The 25,834-nt window shown below is 27.6% G+C and overlaps 2 protein-coding genes, 1 long non-coding RNA gene and 1 pseudogene across 7 annotated transcripts; 2 read left to right on the top strand and 2 right to left on the bottom strand.

Moving 5' to 3' along the window:
* Window positions 1-2,925, top strand: LOC132937140 (uncharacterized; annotated as a pseudogene).
* On the bottom strand, window positions 16-6,203 carry LOC132937139 (uncharacterized). 4 transcript variants are annotated; one of them, XM_061003971.1, is made up of 9 exons: window positions 5,964-6,203; window positions 5,812-5,889; window positions 3,786-5,402; window positions 3,481-3,682; window positions 1,174-2,290; window positions 835-968; window positions 603-765; window positions 220-434; window positions 16-151 (listed from the first exon to the last, which is right to left on the bottom strand). In XM_061003971.1, exons 1-3 carry the CDS (start codon window positions 6,178-6,180, stop codon window positions 4,255-4,257), a joined length of 1,443 nt encoding a protein of 480 aa, XP_060859954.1. In that variant the 5' UTR covers window positions 6,181-6,203; the 3' UTR covers window positions 16-151; window positions 220-434; window positions 603-765; window positions 835-968; window positions 1,174-2,290; window positions 3,481-3,682; window positions 3,786-4,254. The 4 variants fall into 4 exon arrangements, with proteins under 4 accessions (XP_060859954.1, XP_060859951.1, XP_060859952.1 ...); XM_061003968.1 differs by lacking the exons at window positions 603-765; window positions 835-968; XM_061003969.1 differs by lacking the exons at window positions 603-765; window positions 835-968 and having other exon boundaries at window positions 1,174-1,293.
* Window positions 6,204-6,739: 536 nt separating this feature from the next.
* LOC132937445 (uncharacterized) lies at window positions 6,740-9,022 on the top strand. Its single transcript, XR_009663676.1, has 5 exons — window positions 6,740-7,319; window positions 7,551-7,641; window positions 7,706-7,821; window positions 7,940-8,046; window positions 8,848-9,022. It is a non-coding gene; the product is annotated as an uncharacterized LOC132937445 (long non-coding RNA).
* Window positions 9,023-14,409: 5,387 nt separating this feature from the next.
* On the bottom strand, window positions 14,410-24,120 carry LOC132935617 (zinc finger protein 37-like). 2 transcript variants are annotated; one of them, XM_061002216.1, is made up of 10 exons: window positions 23,941-24,120; window positions 23,690-23,788; window positions 22,741-22,777; window positions 22,315-22,472; window positions 22,187-22,247; window positions 19,635-19,683; window positions 19,346-19,463; window positions 17,319-17,382; window positions 17,100-17,151; window positions 14,410-15,608 (listed from the first exon to the last, which is right to left on the bottom strand). In XM_061002216.1, the coding sequence occupies exons 2-10, from the start codon at window positions 23,775-23,777 to the stop codon at window positions 14,868-14,870; spliced, it is 1,368 nt and encodes a 455-aa protein (XP_060858199.1). In that variant the 5' UTR covers window positions 23,778-23,788; window positions 23,941-24,120; the 3' UTR covers window positions 14,410-14,867. The 2 variants fall into 2 exon arrangements, with proteins under 2 accessions (XP_060858199.1, XP_060858200.1); XM_061002217.1 differs by having other exon boundaries at window positions 22,345-22,472.
* Window positions 24,121-25,834: the final 1,714 nt, after the last annotated feature.

Here is a 25,834-nt window from a genome sequence, read left to right as displayed (position 1 = left end):
AAATTTGGCATTTTTACTACGCATTGCTCCATACCTGCGTGAAGCAAGAGTCTTGGCAATTGATGGCACATTTAGTGTCATTCCGCGAGTTCCTGCTGATGCCGAGCAGTTGATCACAATCCACGCTGTCTTGGACAATGTCGTAAGAGATCTGTTAACATTAGATAATCAACTTACTTACATATTTGGTTTATTTAAATTTTATTTTCTTCAATTTACATTTGTAATTTAAGTCAGTTCCTGTGGTATATGCTTTACTAAATCGCAGAACAGAAAACGTCTACATAGGACTATGGTAATATGTGCGAAATGCAATACAAATAGTGATTCCAGAATGCCAATTGATTGGGTGCTAGTTCCATTTTTGCCAGGTAATAATCAAATTGTGCATTAATGTTTTTATTATTGTATAGTATTTTTCTGGATTCTTTAATCTAGATATGAAACAGATTTATGTATAAAAAATTTTATGAGTTTCAAGTTAAATTAAATTTATTAAGTTTAATTATCAAAATTTTTAAATATTAAAAAAACATCATTATACATTTTTTGAAATAATTTAAATTTAAAGAAATACATAACGTGAAAAACTTAAAACATACGTGAAACATTTTTCGAATTTGTAGTGTAGCCAAAAAATGAAAAATGAATGTTAAATTTTTCCACAACTTTAAGAAATTAATGTTTAATGTAATTTCTTTTGTCAGATAACAGTAGTTTATCAACACTGTATTAAACTAATGTTGAGTGTTGACACTGAAAATTCTAATGATTATTTACTAAGACTATAAAAATGTGCATGTTGTATGCACTTACGAAAAAATATGCACTAACCCTCCAAATATGGAAATATATGCAAAATTAAATTTGATCTATGGAATCAGTAAGATTTGAATTGCCGGCTTTTCAAACCCTCGTATAAGTGCATACACTCAGTATGAACATGCAAATGCATAGAATTCCGGTCTCTAATCATAATAAATTATATTGAACTATATTTCTCAACTTGAACAGAGTATACTTAGTACAACTTATGTATACGTCATATTATATTATATCAATGTAAAATACAATAGTATTTAAAATAAATTAGGTAGTTTAAAAAAACTATTAACTAAAAAAAGTTTACGAGTTCACTGATATTTTTAATGTATTTCAGCATTTGTCATTTACCTTAGTCAATAAAGAAATTATATTCTCAAAGGCACTATTTGTTTGCAGAGCATTTTACGTTTTGTCCAGACCCATGGCATGGTGACATTATTCCGTGAAAACCATCATGCTGCCATAATACTGAAAATGGTAATAAGAAATAACAATTAATGACTGATGGATTAGGATCTAGTGATATGAGAAATTCTTACATTAATATTAACATTTTTTTTTTATAGATTATGTCTTTACCACACTTGCCACCACAACAGATGTCAGAATTGCCAGAAGACTTCCACATTCTTGGGGGTTTTCTGGCAATCACAAGATTGGCAACACGTATGGGCGTACTGAACTGTATTGTTCAGTTAGTGGACTATGTCAGACAATACCGGTTGACAACAGTACTTCCATACGGGTTTTCCGTTTACGGTGTAAACATACGTACTAATTTTGTGGAAAGTTTTCATAGGCATACATCCCCCAGTCTGGTCTTTTTACGGTAATTGATTTTTAATAAAAATATATATTGACAATAGCTGGAATTTTGATTGGTTTTTATAATTTTTTGCAGATTGATTGCGATCGGTTGAAAGTAGAGTACGGAGGGAAACGTTACAAACAGTCAATAGCCAGCAAGTGAGACAATTAACTATATATAGCTTACATTTTTGAAATTAATTTTAATTTTAATAAATCAAACTTTAAAGCTATGAAGATCTATTGTGTCTAGCAGAGACACAAATAACTGCATTTTGGCTGATGCTCTACGAAACATACGCTATGAATCAATGGCATATTTAAGAAGAGTATCTAATAGGCCCTTTAGCTAATAGTAGGTACCATATACATTCAATTGGGTGTATAAACTAAATGACAATAAAATGAAATTATAGAAATCCTTCTCGAAGATTTTATTCCTGGACAGCTACCAATGGTTGGACTTCAGCCTCTGCCACCTGTATTGCCGCCATTCCACATTCGTGGAGCTGGTAGACCTAGGAGGGGTCGTGGTTGTCAACGGGTAGCAGCAGTTCCAGAAAATCATGGAATGGTCCGGCATCCAAATGTGCGCCAACAACCAGGTGGTGGTAACCTTGGATTAATTGAAGATCATCATCTTCTCGGTAATATACAACTATACATTTAAGTTAAAAATACATTATATACTCTAGTTACTATACTTTAAATATAAATATTATAGGGAATACAGACAATATTGAGGCGCCAATCCAGATTCAAGGTAAGCATATAGAAATAAATTATGATAAAAAATATATTGTCTTAACGAAATATGACTTTTTTGTTTGTATGATTAGAAAATAATGAAGACCGAAATGAGCCCTTTGATCTTCCAGAAAACGAAAGTATGCCTTTGAGTATTTCTATAAATACAATTTTGTAGTGTCACCCTTGAGTGGTTCTCCACCCAAGTACTAATGTTTTGTAATTTATTCATCTACACTCATATGCTTATTGTAACTGTATTACAGATTGTATATTATTCTAACAAATTTAAAAATAATAAATAAAATAAATAATTTATGAATAAATATTCACTTATTCTACAATTTAATTTGTATTAAAGTTGAACAGCCAGATATCGATAATACATTAGCGGAGGAAGAGGTCTATGAAATAGTTGAGCTTGGCATGGATGATGCTTTTGTTGACGGTAGATTGATTTTAAATGTTATAATACTGAAACATAAGCTTAATAACTTTCCATTTTGTTTCAGAACAAAATACTCAACCAGCTCACCAGGAAGTTGATTTAGATATCACTACATTCGAAGGCAATTTATTATTATTATTATAATAATTTTCATTTAAGAGGACGTTACACTGACATTTGTTATCTCCGTCTTAGAAGTGCGTAACATACCTAATTTTACTCTCAGAAAATCATGTTTAGCTCCACTAGTTTAAAAATTAGAGTGAATTTACCTCAAAAAATGTAAAGGTAAGATTATTTTGTAGAGTATCTCATAGGCTTTTTTTTATATTTTAATTTTATAGCGAGTTATAAAAATGTATTTTTTATAATATTAATATTTATTTTTAATTTTAAAATTGTAAATTTTATGTTACATATTGAAATACTCATAACTCGCTTTAAAGTTAAAATATAATACAAAGCCTACGAGATGCCATATAATAAACTTAGCCTTAAATTTTAGAAGAGGGCAATTTAATCTTAATTTAAAACTAGCGGAGCTAAATGTGTTTTACCTAACTTACAATTTGCTATGATACACAATTGTAAGGCGGAGACAACAAATGTCCTTGTAACGTCCTCTTGAACAGAATTTAAAAATAAAAACTCACTTATATTTTTTATTCTAAAGGTGACCCTTTAGACAGATGTTTTATTTGCCTTGAAAGTTGGAGCCAAGTAAATTCGGCCAACATTTTGGTGCTTTGCGGTCACGGATGGTGCTGTGATGAGTATGCGATTCGATTAGATAAATGCGGAGTTTGCAAAGTAGAATTTCCCACAACACAGCCCATCCATATAATGCATGTTAACCTAGGAGATGGTAAATATTAATAATGATACAGTATATTGAAGATTTTTTCTTTTATAATTAAAATATACAAATTTTATTAAAAGGTAAATGGATGCCAAATACTTCATTACTCGATCCAACTGGAAGTCAGTGCCTTGGATGTATGCGCCATTTACAATATGTACCAGACCAGGCGCAATACATACTGTTGGACTGTGGCCATGGATGGTATTGCGTGAGCTGCATCTCAACACCTCCTGCCACATGTGACGTCTGTGGTGATATGGTCGAAGGTAGCTTAAGAATATTTTTAAATTGAAAATGATAATGTGTACAAAAGAAGGGTGTCCAAATCGTTGGTACCATTATAGCTGTTTAGGAATAAAACGTAAGCATTCAACAAAAACTTGGAAATGTGCACTGTGTCAGTAAACATTATTATTATTATTATTATATCATTATTTTTTGTAAGTATAAGTCACATTATTTTGTCATAACTAATTATTTAAATATAAAATAAGTTAGTTCTAATTTTTATGTCTAATTATAAAATTACACAATATATTATAATATTACTGTTTATGCCTTTATTTCAAGTTACTGGTACAACTGAATTGCACATATTTGTCAAAATACAACAAACGGTTACAATAGAATCCAAAAGACATGTTCTATCATCTTGGTTTTTCAGGGTAGTAATTTGAACAGGACCATTGAGAATTTTAAATTTAGAACGAGTGAAACCAATTACTCGTTCTACATGTATACGTACAGAAGCAATTTTTCTGGTTTCTTCTATAGTACAAGGATGTAATTGAGGTAGACCCTTTGTAAACCCTGGAGTTTTCAAAGTTGCACAGTGAAATCCTACACTTTCACTTATTGTAAATCCTCGAAAAGCTAATACAACATCACCTGGAAGTAATTTATTTAACAAGTTACTATTATCAGTTATATATTTATCACTGGTTCGTCCACCCCAACCTACAGATATAAAAGAAATACTTCCTTGAGGTGTTGTTGCAATTAAATACTTAACAGTGTTTTTATTTTTATATGAAGACCAGGACTGTGCCCTAGCTTTTAGGTTAGATGGTTTCTCTATTGTAATTTCAAAACAGTCTAAAATTACAGCAACAGAATTCCCAAACACATTGAAAAATGATTGGGGCATAGTACTTCTTAAAGCTTCCCTATTTGGCCAATAGATTAGTCTTTTAAACATGTGCTCTAGTATGATGACTTTTCGGAATATCATAGATGCAGTTGCACATGTAATATTGAACCTAAAACCCAGGCCTTTAAAAGGCAAATTTAATCTCAGTTTCATTAAACATAATAATAATTTCTGAAACTCGGTTAGTCTCTGATTTGATGCTGTTAGCCCTGGTTTAATTGACTCTAAAATTAATTTAAATACATCCATTGTTAACCCAGCATAATAAGTAAACATTGTGGGCCTATCTAAAAAAGAGTTCTCTGAAAAATTAAAAAAATTTACATCCCTTTGTAATTGGTCACACTTATCTTTCAAAAGTTTTAATTCCGAAATATTATCCATCGTGAGTTCAGTATTGCATGAAATTCCTGTTTCATCATTAATATCTTCATATTTTTCATCTTCATTATGCTGATCATCGAGGTTGTTATTCGGTGATTCTTCGAATAATTTTGTTGGCCTAAATAATGTTCTTTTTTCGGCCCGTTTATACCTCAGTAGATTTGGTGTTGTAGCTTTACCTAGTGAAAAATCATTTTAATAAGTAAAATATTTTATAATTAATAGTTATTAAAATTATATACCACACAACAGTATTTTTAAAGAACATTTGCTAAAATAAGAATAATTTATACATTTATTATTTTATGTTCATATATATAATATAATATTGAATTTAAATAGGTACCTAAATAATATTTTATTTTAATTTTATAATCTGAATGTTAGCAATGCTAGACACATAATAAAAGTTTTTAATAAAAATCATTTCATATCAATTATAAATTACCTACTACACCTACTAATACTTTGGGTCGCCTTCTAATTCTAAAATTGTTTTAATAATAATTAATGCTCATACCATTTTGGTGCAAGGGACATTGAATTTATACATATCATTAGTGGTCATAATACATATAAAATACCTACCTCTGTTTTTAATGTATCCCATTTTTAAGGTAGGAGTCCAATCAGAGTTTTTTGTATCACCATAGTGAGCTGGTTTACCTACTCAACACAATACATTTATTTATTGTTATTACATATTATTATTATCTTTTTCATAAATGAATATCACAAACCCATTTTAAAATGAAGTGAACAAATTCGCATGTGATCTAGTTGTTTATCTGTTACATCAGACCGATGTAGAGCATTAAACCACGACTTGCGTTGTGCCAACAAAAGTGCATTAATATCAGATGCAGAATTTTTCCAAACTTTGGGAAAACGATAAAACGAAAGGTTTTTATTGGTTGTCTTGTTAAAACCCTCAAACACTGCACACAACGTAGGCATTTCTAAAATTTAAATAAATTTAATCAAAACGTAACGGAATACTGTCTGTAGGTAAATGTCGAATTCTGGACCACCAAATAATGATAAGGCCTAATTGATAACAGTACACTAAACTAATCAATACCGTTATGGTTTAAGTTTGAAGTAATTGATATCGTAGCAGTGTTATAATAGTTGACAATAACAATTTTTTTTTCGGAGTAATACAATGTCGTATTAGTATAATAATATTATAGTCGTAGCACTGGTGTTATCCCTTGTGACACGGCCGTATTTCAACGAGAATTTTGTTATTGCCCTCGAAATACTACACTGAACGCTGCCGCCGCCGGAGCGCGGCGTAAGACGACAGTACGGCACTACGACACGTTCTACCTTTTTCGTCCGCGATGATGAGTTGGCGGGTGATGGGGGGGGGGGGGGTGCGTCAACGTTGCACGGTTCACCGCCCGAGTTCCGCCACCGATAACGACGACACACGCACGCGGGCCCCGCGCTGCGTATTCACCGCGGACGACCGTATCCGCAGTAGCAACGTAATAGGAGTGTTGTAGTTGCCTGCCGTCGACTTCAACGCGCGCCGCTGCCCGGCTTCAATGCGCGCCGCAACCGACATCCGAGAACGGTGCGCGAACAACGCGCCGCAGTCGTCTACCCTACCCACTATGTCTTATGACGCAGACGAGTCCCCTCTATCCCGCACGACCAGACCGATGCTGAAAATCCGCACAACGCGCATTTGCGTATGAACGTACTTGCTTCGCGTGCACCAGACGTCGTCACCACCACTGGGCACTGGCACCACTCGTCAGTGTGATCTATGGTTAGGTAACTGGCACGAGTGTGGTGGAGCCTGGCACCGTCCTGCACTGCGTAGACGCAGCAATGCCAGCCGCCGCCGGGTCGCTACAACTAAACTGCTACGATAATCCACTGCCCCGTTGTTGTAATTTGATTTTTTATAATTTTTTTATACTCGTTGAATCATTTTATTGCAAGAAACTAAATATCAATAATCAATATTAGTACATATTATTAGAGTACACTGCAAAGTGTTAAATTTACTTAATATAATGTTCCCATCGTGCTAACTAAATGTATGCCGTTCCTTCATTAAGTTACTATTGAGATTGGAAAAGGTAAAAAAATACTTAAAATGTAAAAAATTATTACTTTAATGACACAAAAAAAATTTATAAGTTATCTGCACTCTATGTATTTAACACTTAATTACTTAATTCTTAGATTAAATTCTCAACTTACATGTATGTATTTAAATTGTCAACATTTTAAAAATGTTTACAATATTGACACAATTACCTACTGGTATTCTAGTTTAATCTAAATTTTTCTGTATTATTTTTTTTCAGGTTATTCACTAGCAAAAAAAATCAAATTGATGATTTATTACCTGTTTGTATGAATTAATGCATTCAATTATTACAAGCATATTATATACTGGTAAGAAAAATAACATTTTAATGTGATAAAAATACTTATTGTAAAGATCCTTATTTATTTTAAGAGTTGTTTGATGGAATTATAACAACTACCCATCATGTACCATTTGAACTAATTCCATTACTTTTGCAAACAAATCCGAAATAATGGTAAAGAACAACTCAAATGTTAAATAAATAAGTGAGTAGCTACTTAAGCATGATATAATAAAACATAACATGCTTGATATAGTATAACAAATAATCATTGTATAAATATATTTGCCAGCTCTAAATTTTGTTTTATGTATAAACTATAGGTGGTCAAATCTTATAGCCGAACTTACAAGGAACACATATTTCATTTTGTTTAGAGGTCTTAGAGATGCCTATGTGAGCTTTAGATACGTTTCAAAAAACCAAGAAGGTAAATACAAAAATTTATTTTGCTTTTTTTTAGATATTTCAATGTTTAAGCATTTAAACATGCTATTTTGCTTTTTTTGTGAATATTTCTGTGCTGTAGCCTTCAAAACATTTGATTAACACGACGCAAACATGCAATAAATAGTTCTGCTATAATATTTTATTTTTTATTATTATTAATGTTTTTGCATATTTTAATATTTTTAGTGCATATTTAATCGCTTACATGAATTTTTTAAGAGCATGTTATTGCTCTTAAATAACCTTTGTTAAAGCTATAAGTTATGAACACTAATATACTATAGTATATCTTAATTTGTGGATATTAGCCTTGCTCATATGATATTCATTAAGAGGACACCACTCACATTAATTATTGGTCCTGTCATACACACACAACATAGCAATTCAATTTTCCTAATTCTTACTAAAGTTTATTATACTGTTATAGTTAATATTAAACAAACATTTATTTTTTATCAAATTTTGTAAAGGAGAAATAAACTGTGCACCATGATGTTTTTATTTTTTTATTTAAAAAGGAGATTAAAGCAGTTAAAAATTAATTTTTTGAATATATATAGCTCGGCTTAAAATAAAAGGATCAACAAAAATCCAAGATCAGAAACAATTTATGTTCTCCATTGTATTTTGTAATTTGTTTAATTTTATTTATATATATTTATTTTCTAGGTTTAATTGTATTTATTAATATTATTTGTTTCAATTATGATGCTGTACTATATTTAATTTAAGAGTTAACACCCGTTTACAATGAGTTTTATTTTATGTGTTATTATAGAATCTAGAACATTGTGCCCATAGTTGTATGGAAGATAATGCATTAAGACATATTTATCACCGGCAACTATTGAATACAATTATTATAATTTATGCTAATCATAAATAAATACTGTTTTATCTTACTGCATTGTATATTTATTATTTATATTATCAGCATACTATAAATTATATGTATTATTTTCTTTATATAATAAATATAAACTAGGTAAACAATTTATGTATAGTATAATAAACGTATTTACTCAGTGAATGTGGAATGAGTATTAGATCTTTTTAACTATACTTACAACTAAACCAATTATAATATTGTATAAAATTCTTAAATAAAAGTAATTCTGTACAATCTTGATATTGAGTAAACTCGCCAAAGTTTTTATTGAAAATAATAGGTGAATAAGAACTTGCTATTACCTTATAACAGGGTTGGGCAAATCAATGCTACTAGAGGGCCGATTTTAAATGTGCGAAAATTTAGTAGGCCAAAGAATATAGAAAGCAAAAAAAAAAACTAATGTTAACTATACCCCTATAAATAATATAATATTATTAGATCATATACAGTATATGATCTAAGATGGTATTATTTACATTTAATAGTTCAATACTAGATAAGAATTTTTATCTACGTTTTACGATGAACATTTTATCGATTTTAATAATTTTATAAATATAGTAAAATAAAATACAGAAAAATATTAACATTTTATATTTTTATAAACTAAATTAAATATATCACGGGCCAGCATCCGGCTGGTGGGCCGCCAGTGGCCTATCCTTGCCTTATAATATTAATTATACTTACTTTTAGTTATTATGAGTAATAACATATTAATAATAATATGGTCAGTATTTTTTTTAAATTAAAATAAACATGTTGATTTGTTTGCTATTTTTTTGTATACTTAATCAATAAAATGATTATTATTGAATTTTAGAGCAGACTCATTGATGATTTTGTACATCTGATGAAAATAAAACCCGTAAGATAGTGGAGGTAGAAGAAAGATAATTCATTGCATTCAGTAAATAATTCTTAGGCCTAAGCAAAGCTCAGTACATTATTATAGTGAATTTAAGTAACTAAAGGATTAAAATTCCGGACATAATTCAAGATTTTTCAGATATGTCTTGGTATTCAGAGTCTTCTTTGCTCCTCGGTTAGGATAGTCATGGTTGAATGGTTGATGTATTGAATTTGAAAGAAATGATAAATTATTTCTTCAGTAAAATGATTCTGAGCAAAGCGTCAGATGTAATAATAATAATCGGTACCTATACAACAACATTTTTTTTCCTATTGATTGTTATGTTTTTGGAACCAAATGGCGGCCTACAGACAAAATAGAAGCCAATAATATTATATGTTCTATATAGTATTTTACATTTGACATTTATCATTTTTGTTCATTGGCTATTGGTTTATCCCGATTTTAGCAAAATTAATGGGCTGAGAACAGTTTCTGAATTTTTAATGTGGCGCTTAAAAAATATTAATTGATGACCCATGTTATAACATCATGAAGAGCTGCATAATAACGCAAACCCATACTGTTATTTTTTTATAAATGTCAAGTGATCTACTTTACTGAAGTCAGAATGTCAATGAAAATTGTTTTTGAAAATTTTGTGGAAAAATCACCGACACTCACCGGCTCTTCATGTTTCAAAACTTTTGTCAAGATATAAATTTATAGATTTTTTTTTTATATAATTTATCTAATAATTAACAGTTAAAAACAAAATATATAACATTTTTATATTGCTTATAATTATTATGGTAATATAATAAAAAAGTTAACTAGATTCTAAATATTAGAGAAGAGCAATGAGCATTACTGTATAATAGGAATGAGTTAGTGAAAAATATGCTATTCTTTAAAATAAAAATATTAAATAGGTAGGTATGATAACATTTTCTACAATGAACCTGTAGTTATTTTTTTTACTTAATTTGTTTTATTTTATCGGAGTTTTGTCATTTTTCAAAGAACCAACTAGAGCAAGTTTTGCGTTCAGGATAGTTCAAATTAAATTTTATAAAAGGTGGATAAGTGGATGTCGCTCTGCAGTACAGTAGGTTACAAGTGGGTCACTGTAATGGATGGTGTTAAATTTGAATTCAATAATATAATATCATTGTATAAGAAAAACGATTCTGAGCGAAAACGGTCAGTCAGCCTATGAAATTACTAAGTATATTTGATGATATTACTATAAATAAAGTAATTTATATATAACCTAATGAGTAATGACCTATTTACGTGGAACCTTGTTTTAACATTTCAATCCTTCGATATAAAAATTAAATATTATATACATTTTTAACTACAAAATAATTAATAAATTATATATAATTATATAATATACTTTATTTCATGATATTGTTGTGAATAAATTAATTTATATATAACCTATTTACGTGGAGCCTTGTTTTAAATTTTCAATCCTTAGCCATAAAAGTTAAACATTTTATACATTTTTAACTACAAAATAATTAATAAATTATAAATTTGATAAATGTTGTCAAAATTTGAACTTTAAATGCTTATAAAAAAAAATTATGCCTATGTATTTTTAATATTTTTCAACTGCTATTAGAACGATATATCAGGAGCCTTATATTCAATTTTCACGCTTTTTTACCCAACAAAAAAATTTTTATTGATATTTATAGAAAAAAAAAAACTAAAAAAATTGAAAACTGACAATGTCCGTAAATAGCTCAAAAAGAGTCAAAATATTTTCAATTTTATGGTGTATAGAAAATGCTAATATAAACATTCAGTGAAATTTTCAAGTATCTACAGTCATTCGTTTTTTAATTACAATAAAATAACAAAATTGTTATATGAGAAATCGAGTGAATATCAAATGTTGTAAAAATATAAATTTTAGACGCTCATAAAAATTTAATTTAAGTTTCTTGTAGACATTTATTTTTTTTTTTGATAAAAGTATACAAACTTATGAGTAATCTTATTTTACATTTTAAAATCTTAGATTTAAAAAGAAAAATGTTTATGAATTCTCAACTCAAAATAATTTGCTAATTTTCGTGATTTTTCCGTATTTTGTCAAAATTTGAACTTTGAATGCTTATAAATAAAAACTGTGACTAAGGATTTTTAATTTTTTTCATCTGCCTTTGAAACAATAACTTAGGAGCTTTTTATTAAATTTTCAAGCTTTTTTACTGCTCCACAGTAGGTTACAAGTGGGTCAATGTATAATGGATTGTATTAAATTTAAATTCAATGATGTCATATCATTTTATACGAAAAACGATTCTGAGCGGAGATGGTTTGTCAGTCTGGATATTTTATATTGTTATTATATTTTATTATAGCCTGAGAGTTGAAATAAAATTGTAAATTACAACAAAATAACTAAAATCGTTATGGTGATAATAATAAACAAGGGGTTAGAAATTAAAATCCCGTTTTTAACGGTTTTTTGTAATTTATTTGTAGGTGGTTTACCCTGTGGCATTAAATAATTATTGAGAAAATCGAATGACCTTTCTTAAGTACCATCTTGTTCCAACTTGCTAAAAGATAAGATACTACCTACCTATATGTTAAAATCAAAGCACTCTTTCTGGTAGAGATTTTGTATACAGCCATACAGGATAAAAAAATATTAAATAAACACCATTGTAAAACCACTAGATACCTCCCTCGTTCCACTCAGAATCTAAAATGTACCTATATATAAAAATTGTTTTTTATATAGATATTTGGTTTTCAAATTTGGGTTAAATTATATTTTTTGATGAAAAATAACGATTATTCGTGGTGACTTGGAAAACTGTATGTATATCATTAGGTATATTGTACACATGACAATGACATTTTAATATTCAATGTTGAAGAGGACGCTGTACCAGCATATGTTGTCTCCGTCTTACAAATGCGTAACATAGCAAATTGTATGTTCAGCCGAAAACGTGTACCTTATTCATTAGTTTAAAAATTAGAGTGAATTAACCTATTTTCAAATTTATAAGTAAGAATATTATCTAGGCATTGAAGTAGGCTTTTAATTATATTTTAATTTTAAAGCGAGTTGTGAGTATTTTAAAATTGTAAATTGTATGTACATCTTAAGATACTATCATAACTCTCTAGATAATATTCTGACTTCTAAATTTGATAATAGGAAAATTCACTCTAATTTATAAACCAATAGATCTAAACGTTTTCTGCTGAGCGTACAATTTACTATGTTAGGTACTTGTAAGACGGAGACAACATAGCGGGTGCGGCGTCCTCTTAAGGTAAAAATTAATTTGATCTATCATATTAGTAAAAGTAAAATAAATTTTTTAATTGCAATTTTTGTTAATTTATTGAGGTTTTAAAATATGATTCATGGATGGTCTTAACAGTTAACATTTTTTTTAAGTTTATTATTATATTGTATAGTAACAATATAATAGTACCTATATAAAATAAGGTAATACGGTACCTAACTATGTTAATGTTTATAAATTAGATATATATGATTATTGGTACTTGTTATATGATTGGTTAATTTATCACTTATCAATTGGGTTCATGTTGTTGGCCAATAATTATTAATTAGAGCTTAGAACTTCGCATGGTGCTAAATTTGAATCCAATGGTATGATGGATTTTGCCAATAATAAATTATTATATAAATTATATTAATATATAAATCATATTACAACTGAAGCATCGATTTTTACGTAACTGTACATTATTTCCTTACCACATTTGTGGATTTTTCTCAGTTACATTTACAAATCATAATAGTTTGAAGCTTGTGAAAATTTTTATTTGCTTATTATTGTGCTTATTTGGATAAAAATGTCAATAAAAGACTAGTCATACTATGATGCAGGGGTGGCTAATAATCTTAATTTTGGGAGCCACACATTTATGAAGCTTATTTAAAGCGAGCAACATTGTTAAGAGGCGTTTATAAAATAAAGAAACATTTTTTATTTTATAACAAATGAGGGAAAATTAAATGTTAAATATTACATTTTATTAAACGTTTATTTATAAATAGAAATATGTGGCTTGTAAACCTAGTTGTGGCCACCGCTGCTGTCATTTATTAGGTACTTAAGACATAACAGTCAAAATAAAACATTACATAAAAAAAAATATGATTTAATTAATTCAAAAACGAGTAACTGTTTATAGTATAGATACATGCAGTTTTTAACAAATGTGTATATTATTAGCATTTTTTACGAATGGTATTATTTTAAATATATATTAATTTAACTCTTTCAAGAAATTATAGACATTTGACTTTTTCAATTTTTCAAGTTTTATATCTAAAAATATCAATAAAAAATGTTCACTTGATCAAAATGTGTGATCATTGAATACCTACATGGTTTATTATACCTAAGTGTTGTTCATACTGTTGCCAAAAATATTCAATAAATATATTTGTACATTAGATTATTTTTATTGACGTTTCAAGTTCATATTTGGACAAAAACGAAAAGATTTTTTTTCTTCAATTTATGTAAATAAAATACATTTTTAAACGAATAAAACGTAAAGATTTAAACAAAAAATAATTTGCATATACACAACTTTTGATTTGTATTAATTAAACTGTAATCCATATGTAGATATAATTACTATATTTACACAAAAATAGAACTTAATTCTATGCAAACTGAATTTTATTTTGATTTCATATGATAAGTATTGAGAAATAAAATTATAACAAAATATAATATGTACACTATGATATTTTCTAATTTTGATCGAATCGGTCTCTGCATACAAAAACCTTCTGGAGTAAAAAATATTTCCATCCACTTCTGCTGTATTTTTATTCACTACGAACGATTGTCATTGACAGTAAGAACTGTAAGGTCTTCCGTCTTGATCAAAGGAATTCAAACGCTTCCAATGTAGTGATAGAGTTTTCATAGTTGTTTTCCTTTAATTTGATGACAGGACGTTATCATTTATGATTGTATGTTTATTGTTTGAGATATTGGTTATAACGGCGTCTACAGTAGAGAATTTAAAAACATTTGGTATGGATTCTTAGTATATGTTTCGTACGATTATCGTTTACTGAGAACTTTTTTTCACACTGCCCGCACTCGAATGGTTTTTCACCTATGTGTATTCTACAATGTACACGCAAATTTCCTTTCTTCGAAAAAGATCGGCCACAAACGTTGCAAGCATATGGTTTCTCACCGGTGTGTGTTCTTTTATGTGCAATCAAAGTTCCTTTTTCCGAAAATGACCGGCCACAAACATCGCACGTATATGGTTTCTCACCTGTGTGCTTTCTTTTATGTGTAACTAAATTTCCTAGCTTCGAAAAAGATAGGCCACAAACGTCGCAAGCATACGGTTTCTCACCGGTATGCGTTCTTTTATGTTCATATAATTTAGATTTACTGATACATGTTCTAAAGCAAACGTCGCACTGGAGAGGAGTGTTTCCAAGGGGAACATTATCGTGACTGTGTACACCGTTGACGTTGTTCAACGTTTGATTACAACACTGGTCAAAATACAATGTACTTGTGTCGGTCATAGTGCGATTTTCTGACGTGTGATCATCCCAAGAATCAAAAAATTCTAATTTCATTCCGCTATCTTTGCTAATATAATTATTACCATCATAATATGTCTCCAAATCCATGTCCACTGATTGAGGGGAATAGTTTTTCGAATATTCTATATCAATCGTCTGTCGTTTATTCAATTTTTGCGGTAACATTTCTTCCTTATGAGTCCTTATTTCCACCTATCAAAGATTAAATCAAAAAATACGTTAGATATTCTCAAATAACATACACAAAATAGTACAATAAAAATTAAAGTTAGGAAAACTTCTTAAAATGTTATACAATTTATTAACCACAAAATAATTTACAAATTTTAATCTTTAAAACTAATGTTTTTAAATGTGTACATTAAGTGCTATAAAAAGAAATTGTGATCATTTTATTTTGGAATATTTTTTTAGTTGCCGTAAGAAAACTGCAGACAAGGAACTATATAATAAATTTGCAAGCTATTTAATTAATAAGCAGTATTTATTACATATAAATCAAAAAAAGTAGAAAATTTAAAATAACAATAAACTGCACAAAGTACCTACAGAAATTCGAATTAACATCCCCCCCCCCCCCACCACAAAGTTCCAAAAAACACAAATTTTCTACCACAAAATACCCACAAAGTTGAAGAATGAAGCATTTTTACTGTTAAGACAGGTATACAAAACCATATTGAATTTGGTCAGAATCGATGAAGATGTATAGATTAAAGTAGGTACTTTAAGAACCTATTAATTTTATTAAATTTTAAGAATTTTGATAATAGGTAGATAGTTAGGTAGCTTCAATATCATATTAATGGGTGAAAATTTAAAATATACCTAGGTACAAATAACTATTGACAAAATGACATAATTTAGCATTCTATTAATTTTTTTAGAAATAGTGTATGGTTGGTTCTAGCCCCAATATCAAAGAATTCTATACAAAACCGTTGTAGTCTCGACAATTTCCTCTCTCCCTTGTAACCAGGGCGTAAAAACGGGGTTCAACTCGGGATACCCGCAAAAATGTTACCTGGTTTTTAACACGAAACACAAAATCTCCAAAATTTAGTGAACTATACATACTAACAAGTAAAATAACTAACAACTAATAAGTAATAAATAATACATTATAATTATCTTTACCCAGAGGCCAGAACCCAGTCCCGCTTCTCTACTTTCAGGCCATAGAGATATTTGGTTAAATTGTAAAGAATTATTGAATTTATTATATTGTAAACCAAGTCCACTATATAAAGGTATTCGGGTATTATAAATTATAAGTGTAGTTAGTATAATTATAGTATAGTGTTGATTGTTGACCAATTGGCATTTAATATTTACATTTGTCTATTACACTTTTACCAGTGAATTCAGGGCGTCAAAACGAGTTTTACCCGCAATACATTTACCTGGTTTTGAAAACGAAACTCGAAACCCGCGAAAAATGTTACCCGGTTTTAAACACGAAATCCGAAGCCCGAAATATTTTAACCCATTTTGACTCCCTGCTTATAACACTCTGTCCTTACATTTATGTTACAGAAAAAAAATGTTTGAAGAATGTAATTTACTGTTTTAATAAGTACAATCAAAATGATTTATTCATACTAAAATGTAATTATTTAAATAATATAATAGATATCTAAGTATATATATAAAAAAATAAAATACTAAAAAGCTAATGCAAACCTTAACAGCTCTTTTCTGGTCCTTCCTTTCATTTTTTAATAACTTATGAAATCTACAAAAGAATAAAATAATTAATTTTTTAACATTGAAATACAATTTTGTAATATATATAATTAGAAGTATATCATATAAAAATGAGAATTTTCAATTGTATTTATACTTTCTTTCATTATATTAGTCAAAAATGATATACTAATTTTATTCAATTCTCATACTCACAAATAAGGGTACTTGACTACTTCGTAGACTTTTGAAATTTTTGAAGTGTTTATCATAGTGGAATCTGTTTAATTAAAACAAAGTAAAAATATAATATAATATTTCAACTCAACATAATACAATTCATAATCATATGTATAGGCCCTCTATCTGAAAATATCAATAGCCCACCAAACATATCCTAAACTTTTTTAAGCTTAATAAATATTGGTATAGTAGGGCTTCAGGGCTTATTACATAGAAATATTCTTTACTTCATTCATTATTATTAGTCATTCTACTTATATCTCAAATATGATTTAGAAAATTAATTAGATAGTATAAATAATCTAAGGTATCAAACCAAAGAATGTATTAATTTTAAAATTATGTGTTTTTCTGTCTGTCTTTAATACGTTTTGAAAGTGGATCTAATTAGTACATGGAAGTGTCGGAAACAACAAAAAATAAAGGAGGAAAAATTTTCAAGCTTTTTGACGCAACAAATAAAATATTGACGTTTATAGAAAAGAAAACTAAAAAAATTGTCTGTAAGCAGCTCAAAACGAGTCAAAATATTTTTAAAATTTTATCAACTATGAGGATTGATAAAATAAACATAAGGTGTACATTTCAAGTATCTACAGTTCTTCGTTTTTGAATTACAAAAAAATAAGAAAATAGCTACATGGGAAATCGAGTGAATGTGCGATGTTGTATATTATATTTAAACTTTAAATTCTTTTAAAAATTTAATTTGACTTTCCGCTACACATTTCTTTTTTGATTAAGTTACAAAAATTATGAGTAATCTTGTATTAAATTTTCAATCCTAAGATTTAAAAATAAAATTGTTATACATAGTTTTTTAATATGTTATTTTGTCCAAATTTGAACATAAAATAATTATAAAAAATAACTGTTTTATATTTTTTGGTTACTGAATAACTTACATACCTTGTTTTAAACTTACAATACTTAGCTAAAAAATTTGGACGTTTTATAAATTTTTATCTACAAAATTATTTTTAAATATTATTCAATTTGATAGTTAATATTGTATTAATTTTTTAAGATTTTTGACCCAATAAATAACATTTTAGCGAAATTTATTGAATAAAAAGACGAAAAAAAATGGAAACTAAAAATGTCCGTAAACAGCTTAAAACGTAACAAAATATTTTGAAAATTGTATGGTGTACAGATAATGCTAATATAACCATTCAGAATCTAAAAATAATTCCAAAAGAACATAGTCTAGTCTTATAAATTCAATAATTTTTTCGAAATTATAATCAAACTTCAAGCAGTTGGAAGTCTTTTTAATTTACTACCGCTTTAATAGTTTTTATAGTTATGCAAACAAGAGTATCAATATTTTACTTTTGCGCTGCATTGACAATTGTGTGAGCGTTCTAGGGTTGCATCCGGCAGCGGTTGACTAACACGGCATTACAGCGATTCTCGGAAACGCACACTACACTAACATTTATTTACTACTCACACATGTAAGTAGTCCAAATGTACATATTATGTAAATTGCCTAAATATTACTCAAAACATGATAAGCTGGAGCCCTTTTAATTAGATAGTATAAGTAGACAAGTAGTCTTATATATCCAACCAAGACAATTAAAAAATATTTTCAACTTTGTTTTGAAAAAATTCAATAGGTATGTATTTTTGTCAGATACCCAATGATAGTGATACCTAACACAAATTTATTTTCATTACACATATAGCGCAAGTGACTATAAATTATATATAAAAAAAAAATTCAACAAAAGTTATTCCAAAAGTCAGTTTTATCTGTTACACCCTGTATATACTAAAAATTAAAACGTATTATAAGATTAACTTTTTGTAGACAGGCAGACAGCATAATATACAATTTGAGCATAGATATTTAAAATATTAAATTATTAAATTTCCATAATAATCAGTTAACATCTTAATATGGTACTTTAGTTGCGATAACTTATAGGCTATAGCAGAATAAAATATAAAACATTTACTATAGAAAAAAATTTGTAAGATTCAAATTTTACCATGGTAAATCTCATTTGACTGCTCTTCTGATATATTTTTTTTCAGGTTTTCTATACTTTTAAGATTTTTTTGTATAGATTCATATTTTGACAACTCTGTATCTTCTTTCATTGCCATCTAAAATTAAATATTTAAATGTTGAATATAAATATTTAAATCTCAGCATGTTTATTTCTTTTATAAAAGTGACCAATAGTTTTCAAAGTTGACGTTTATTAGCATTAGACAAATATTTCATATAATTTAAATAAATTACAAAAATGTATAAATAAATAAAACAGTAAATACCTTCGACTTTTTCTTCTTTTTCTTGGTGTTTTTTAATGGACTTTTTAACCTAAAACAAAAAGACAGTTATTCCCTAAACAATTGTCAAATAATAAAATAATAATTATGTATTTCAATATTCTAATTTGTACAAGGTATTGAAACAGAAGTAAATACAAATTATAAATTAAAATTTCTATGTGAAAAATAAATAATATGTCTAAAATAATTTATAACAAGCTGTACATGTTTCAATGGTTTATTTACAAATTTGAATATAATATACAAATTTGAAAATTGAAATTATAGTTAAGATCTGCTATGACACTAGGAACTTATTAAAGGTCTGATAATTCATTAGTATAAAACATAATATAAGAGTTTGTAACATTAAAGACTACATAAAACATAATATAATAGGATTCTTTTATGTAAAATTGTGTACCTATTAAAACTTGATGAAACAATAAATAACATTTTTATTAGTTAATAAAATAAAAAGATGAACCTAACTTTATCAACAATTTGGCTATAAGGATTCTAAATAATAAATGTTTTTATTAAAATTATTTATGTGTATTGAAAAATGTATATTAATTTGCATAGTTTGTAATATAGTTTTATAACATTTATTTTAACTTTGTTCAAAATAATATAGGTACCTATTAATATGAAATTTGTCTCTCAACATACCATATATTTTATTGTGAATGAAAAGGGTTAGGTCCTAGACTAGTTGCCTCCCAATGGCCATTTAATATAGATATATATAATTTAAATTATTCCTATTACCAAATGTTTTATTAACTAATTTAATTTTAATTTTTAGTAGTTGTATATAATTTGTAAAAATGTGAATAATACTAAGTAAGTATATATCTAAGACTAATATTTTTAAATCATAGGTATTACAAAATTGTAAATGTTTAAAAAAGAATATGTTTAACAATAATTTAATAATATAGAAAAATTATTTCTATATACCTTATAATTTATATTATATTTATTTTTTAATAAGTATACATATCTGTGGCTTGGTGCAAGAAGGGACAATGTCACATTTTGACAAAATTGAGATTATTGGACCAATGTCATTAAAATTTGTTTATGTTACTTGTGTTAAAAGAGTTAATGTCTCTTATGCTGTATAACCAAATTAGATTTGACATTGGCCTTTTTGACAATAATCTATAGATTAATAATCAATATATTATGGGCCTATGTCAACATTGCCCACATATTATCTATAGTTATGACATTGGCCATTTCAAAATAGATTAATAAAGTTTATAAATGTAGATATTACTAACATTATGCTCAATTGAATATTATTATTAGGTTTTAATAAAAAAGTCAAATTCTTTAGTTATTAAAAATTGTTTATTTTAAATTTTAGTTTTTGGCCAATGTTAAACCGAAGTAATTTTTTTTTTCTAGGGAGCCAATGTCAAACTTAAACGTACATATTTATAGTTAAAAACCAAATGAGTCATACATTGAAATAAAAATAAATGTAATTAAGTAACTTTATTTTTAGAGTTCCAAAAAGTATATTTTAGTGAAATTAATGAACCACTACTTAATGCTACATGGAAGGTAACTCATATATAATTATGAACTACCTAATCATCAGAGGCAATTTTATTTGTAGATTTTAGTATATAACGTAAAAACAATATTATGATTTAATTGAAACGTGCACAAAGGCAAAACTTATTTATTTGAAAATTTTCTTTTTACTGTTTAATTATTAATTCATCTTTAAGAACATAATGAGTTTCCACTTAAAAAGTCATTAAGTTATATATACAGAGAAGATTTTTAGGTTTTTACATATATTTATTGACTTTATGCAACTCTTATTTTAACAACGTTCATAACAGAAGTAGTAGAAAAAAATGATTTTGCACATCAAAACATATTTTGAAATTAGGGAACATTCGTTTTATATTTCATATTTATTAGTATATTGTATTATTGTTCTTATAAAATTCATACTTGTAAATTTAACAAGTTGTAAGTATTTCATAGCAGTAAAAAAATATTTTTAATCTAAATATGATAGTTTGATTACTTGTTTATAAGTGAATTGTTTAGTTATTTAATTTGCTTAATTGTTTCATATGTGAGTGAATTTAAATAATTTATCAGAGAAAATGTGTGCATTAATTGTGATAAAGTAAGTAATATTATATATAAATTATTTGAAGCAAATAAAGCATATTTTCAGTATATTTGACAAATTTGAGTATTAAGAAAATATTATAAGGTGTTTTTAAAGTATATTAGAATCATATTTTACACTTTTAAGAACCTAAAAATCGGCTATTAAGTTATAAATAAATGTAAAACAAGTTTTTATGTAACATGATTTTTTGTGTATAACTAGGGTAGGTATTTTTATATTTAAAATAAATACTAAATTATTTCATTAAGAAAATAGTTGTAAAATGATCACAAAACACAATTGAAAAAATTATAATTAAGATATTTATTATTATTTGTAAATTATATATCATTCAATAAATTATAAAGATAATATTTATTTCATATTTACATTCAAAGATACTTACAATGACAGTTCTTTTTCATCTTCTGAAGCATTAGAAACAGGAATACTATTTATTAATTCATCTAAACATTGATATATTATAAAGTTATTAGATAATTTATTAATCAAATAGCAACAAAAATAACAGACTTTTATTTAATTCGGTAGACCCGGTTTTACTTTTATTCAAATACTTGTCGTTGTCATCACAAATTGTAGTATAAAGCTTCTTCGCTTTCTTGTCATGTAATTTGGTGGTTAACTGAGTAACCTTTTTTTCCTTCATTTTTTTTTCAATCTTTTTTACTCTACAAAATAAAACATTTATTAATTTTATCATTTACATAGTATTTATAGTGAAATAATTATCCTATAATAATATAGAAGCATAACTATTTATTTTTTTAAAATTCAACTTTATAGGGGATTAGTTAATTTTTTATACAATAGTGGCATAGTCTATTATTATACAATTATAAACAAAATATAGTTTTTTACATTATGTCATTACTGTGTATAATATTGAATTGAATGTGGCTGCGGATTATTGAATTTTTAAATCAATCTTATACTTACAATGACATATTATTCTCTTCAACATCTTTTGAATTTTCTGTAATAATGGTAGAAGCATTAGCAACATAAAAAAAACAATTTGAGTAAAAATATAATTAATATTATTTTTTATATAATTCAAATATTAATATAAATCCTTGCAGTTAATTGTGCAATTAATGTAAGTGCATTTCTTTGTAAAGTAAGTTAATCAGAATTTATTTTAAAATTTAAGTATGAATAAAAGCCTATAATAAATATAATATAATATCAATGCCTTTATTCAAATACTTGTCATTGACATCACATGCCGTAGAATAAAGCTTCTTGTTATGTAAAAAGGTGGTTAACTGAGTTGATGTCTATAATTATAATTTCAAACATAATTGGAAAGTAAAGAACATGATTGTATTGTATCTTTCTTTGAACCAATATTCTCTTAGATATTACTTGTAAGTATTTCAATTTTCTATTGCTTAACTAACAACATTTAATACTATATAATCACATAAGTAGCTAACGCAATGATTGTTTTAATTTTTAAGCAACATACTCAAGGTTTGGCAGCTACTATTATAAGTTTGCCTAATTGTAAAATAGATTAACTATTAGGTATCTATTAATATCTAATAATAATGGTTATTGTGAAAAAAAAAAAATATAGAAGAAATTCAAATAATAATATTTGTTATAACACTAGGCACCAACAATTACAACTACATAATCTATACTCCATTCCAAAAGAGAACGTACACGTTTTTTTGTCCATTTCAGCGCATCCCTAACAATTTTTGCCTGTTCGGTTACGATCGTCAACTATTCGACCGCTATATGAAACCGCCGGTGGTAGAGAGTGGGAGAAATTTGGCCTCCAAACTGTCAACGGTGTCACTCAGATGCACGGCTCGTGTAGGTTCTCTCGTGGAACCGAGTATAGAAACAATCAACAGGTAAACAAATTAAAATCTACCTTTGAGTTTTTTTTGTTTCTTGCGTTTTTTGATTTCATGTTTGATAATATTTGCTATTGTTACAAAATCTTTTGTAGTTGTAGCCATTCTTCTTTATTCTATTGAATGATAATCATAAATAAAATTACTTATATGTAGGACTGGTAGGTATTTACTGTTTCTGCTAAATAATAAAGAACCTTCATAATGACTTATGAAGTACCTACATGAACAGCATACATAATATTACATATAATATATTTTTGTTTACCTATAATAATTTGTAATCAGCTATGCATTGATTTGATTTTTGTCACTAAATAACGAATTTAACAGACACTATGAATTGTCAACTTTTAACTTAATATTTATATAACAACTAAATAAATGTTATAACAGTTCGCCAATATCAAGTACGCTAATATCACGGATAGAAGTTTAGAACATAATATTATTTAGTATTGATGGTTCATTAACATTTGGAGCCAAATTTAAATAATATAATTTTATCGCAGAATACTGATTACCATTTACTTCTATGTAATCTCTTTGATACACTTTGTCCCACGATCTTGTATTCTTATCTTTTTCTGTGACGAAACAACTTTCAAAATACCTTCGTTCTCGTCAAGTCACAAAATTGAAAATAAATGTAATATTATGAATTCGGTTATTCAATATATTTAACGCATTCACTATACCCGAATACCCGAATGGTGAACTTCGCATAGTCGCATAGTCGCAATGAGTAACAGAGTATTTATGGATTCAACGATAAATCATTGCACACGAAAAACCGGAAAAATAATTCCGAGTGGAGACGTTCTGTCAGCATCCATTTCAAAGCCCCTGAGGATATTTATTATAAATATTTTTTATTTTTGTTTATTACAAGTCATTTATTTTTCTATTGGTAATACGATACTATTAGTTATTAGTAACTAGCTGTTATTAATTAAATTCAATAGGTAATCACTAAACAATATAGGTAGGTATTACTGTATTACTGTACGTCCTGTTATTAGTTACCAAGAGCAATGTCAATAGGTTCTTAGTTGTAGACTTTTTAGTTATAGATTCGTTTATTATAGGTCTATGTTTCATAGTATAAATAGCTTAAGACTAATTATTTTTTGAAAATTATAATGAGCCTGGCAAATTTATATTAATATATGTGTATGCATCAGAGCCCCGGCCCCCGAGGTATTAAAAAACAATTATTCTATATTATTAAGTATACCTAATTAAAATAATTATTTTTAATAATTTGTAAGTTGTAACAATTGCACAATTAGTTAATTTCACTTTTTAATATCATAGTAAAAATTATAATGAATAAAAAAATGAAATTATATCGTAAATGTATGTTATATTATTTATGGATTTATAAGAATTACGAGAGAAGAAAAAACAATTTTCAATAACCTAACCGTAGAAACGTTTCCGATGCGGACACCCATTTTGTTGTGAAAATGATTTTCAATGGCTTAAAATATACCTATGCCGCGTCATTAATTCGTTTGGAAGTTGGAGCTCCTCAACACATGCGCGTTGAAAAACCACACTTTCGCCATTCGCTTCTGTCACTAAATTGCGTTGGTCTATACACCGATCCGACCGACGTAATTTCGTTGTAAAATGGAAAGATTACGCGTTTTTTTTTCATTCTTCCGAATCTAACACTTAATTCAATTGTTTGAAATAACGACGATTTCAATATTGTCGAACAATCTGTTGATATTTTATTTTCAAAAAATGCGCCGTCTTGCTCACCAAAATATTGAGTTATAATTATTTCTATCACGATCGGTAGGTAGGTAGGTACCTCTAATCGATTGTCTACTACTCTACAATAGGTACTTTTTTTTTTTTAGTCTACTCGTCAGTCACCGTCGATTCTCCCATTACGAAATACGAATGTATAAATCCAAAACACCTATTGTGTAATATGTTATTAAAATAATATAATTTTGTTCTATGATAATATTCACCCGAGTCCCGAATGACCATGGAAAAAAATTTAGAACTATAGATTTTTCTGTCTGCCATTCGCTAACGTTAGTTATTTTTAATGACAACGTCGCCACCAGCAGCTTGCACTGCTACTTATCAGTTATCATTCGTCAGTGTCCTGTGATCGCGTACAATCACTACAATAATAATAA

This window comes from Metopolophium dirhodum, chromosome 1, assembly GCF_019925205.1.
Source record: "Metopolophium dirhodum isolate CAU chromosome 1, ASM1992520v1, whole genome shotgun sequence".
Taxonomy (NCBI): Eukaryota; Metazoa; Arthropoda; class Insecta; order Hemiptera; family Aphididae; genus Metopolophium; species Metopolophium dirhodum.
This window is presented reverse-complemented; position numbering and strand designations above follow the sequence as displayed.

Coding starts and splice junctions, on each gene's coding strand:
- LOC132935617 (XM_061002216.1), bottom strand. CDS start 23,777: ATGGCTACAACTACAAAAGATTTTGTAACAATAGCAAATATTATCAAA. Junction 19,464..19,634: donor AAAAGAAGAAAAAGTCGAAG/GTATTTACTGTT, acceptor ATTTAATTTTAG/ATGGCAATGAAAGAAGATAC. Junction 17,383..19,345: donor GTCAAATGAGATTTACCATG/GTAAAATTTGAA, acceptor TTAATTAAACAG/ATTCCACTATGATAAACACT.
- LOC132937139 (XM_061003971.1), bottom strand. CDS start 6,180: ATGCCTACGTTGTGTGCAGTGTTTGAGGGTTTTAACAAGACAACCAAT. Junction 5,890..5,963: donor TTCACTTCATTTTAAAATGG/GTTTGTGATATT, acceptor TGTGTTGAGTAG/GTAAACCAGCTCACTATGGT. Junction 5,403..5,811: donor GGGATACATTAAAAACAGAG/GTAGGTATTTTA, acceptor ATTTTTCACTAG/GTAAAGCTACAACACCAAAT.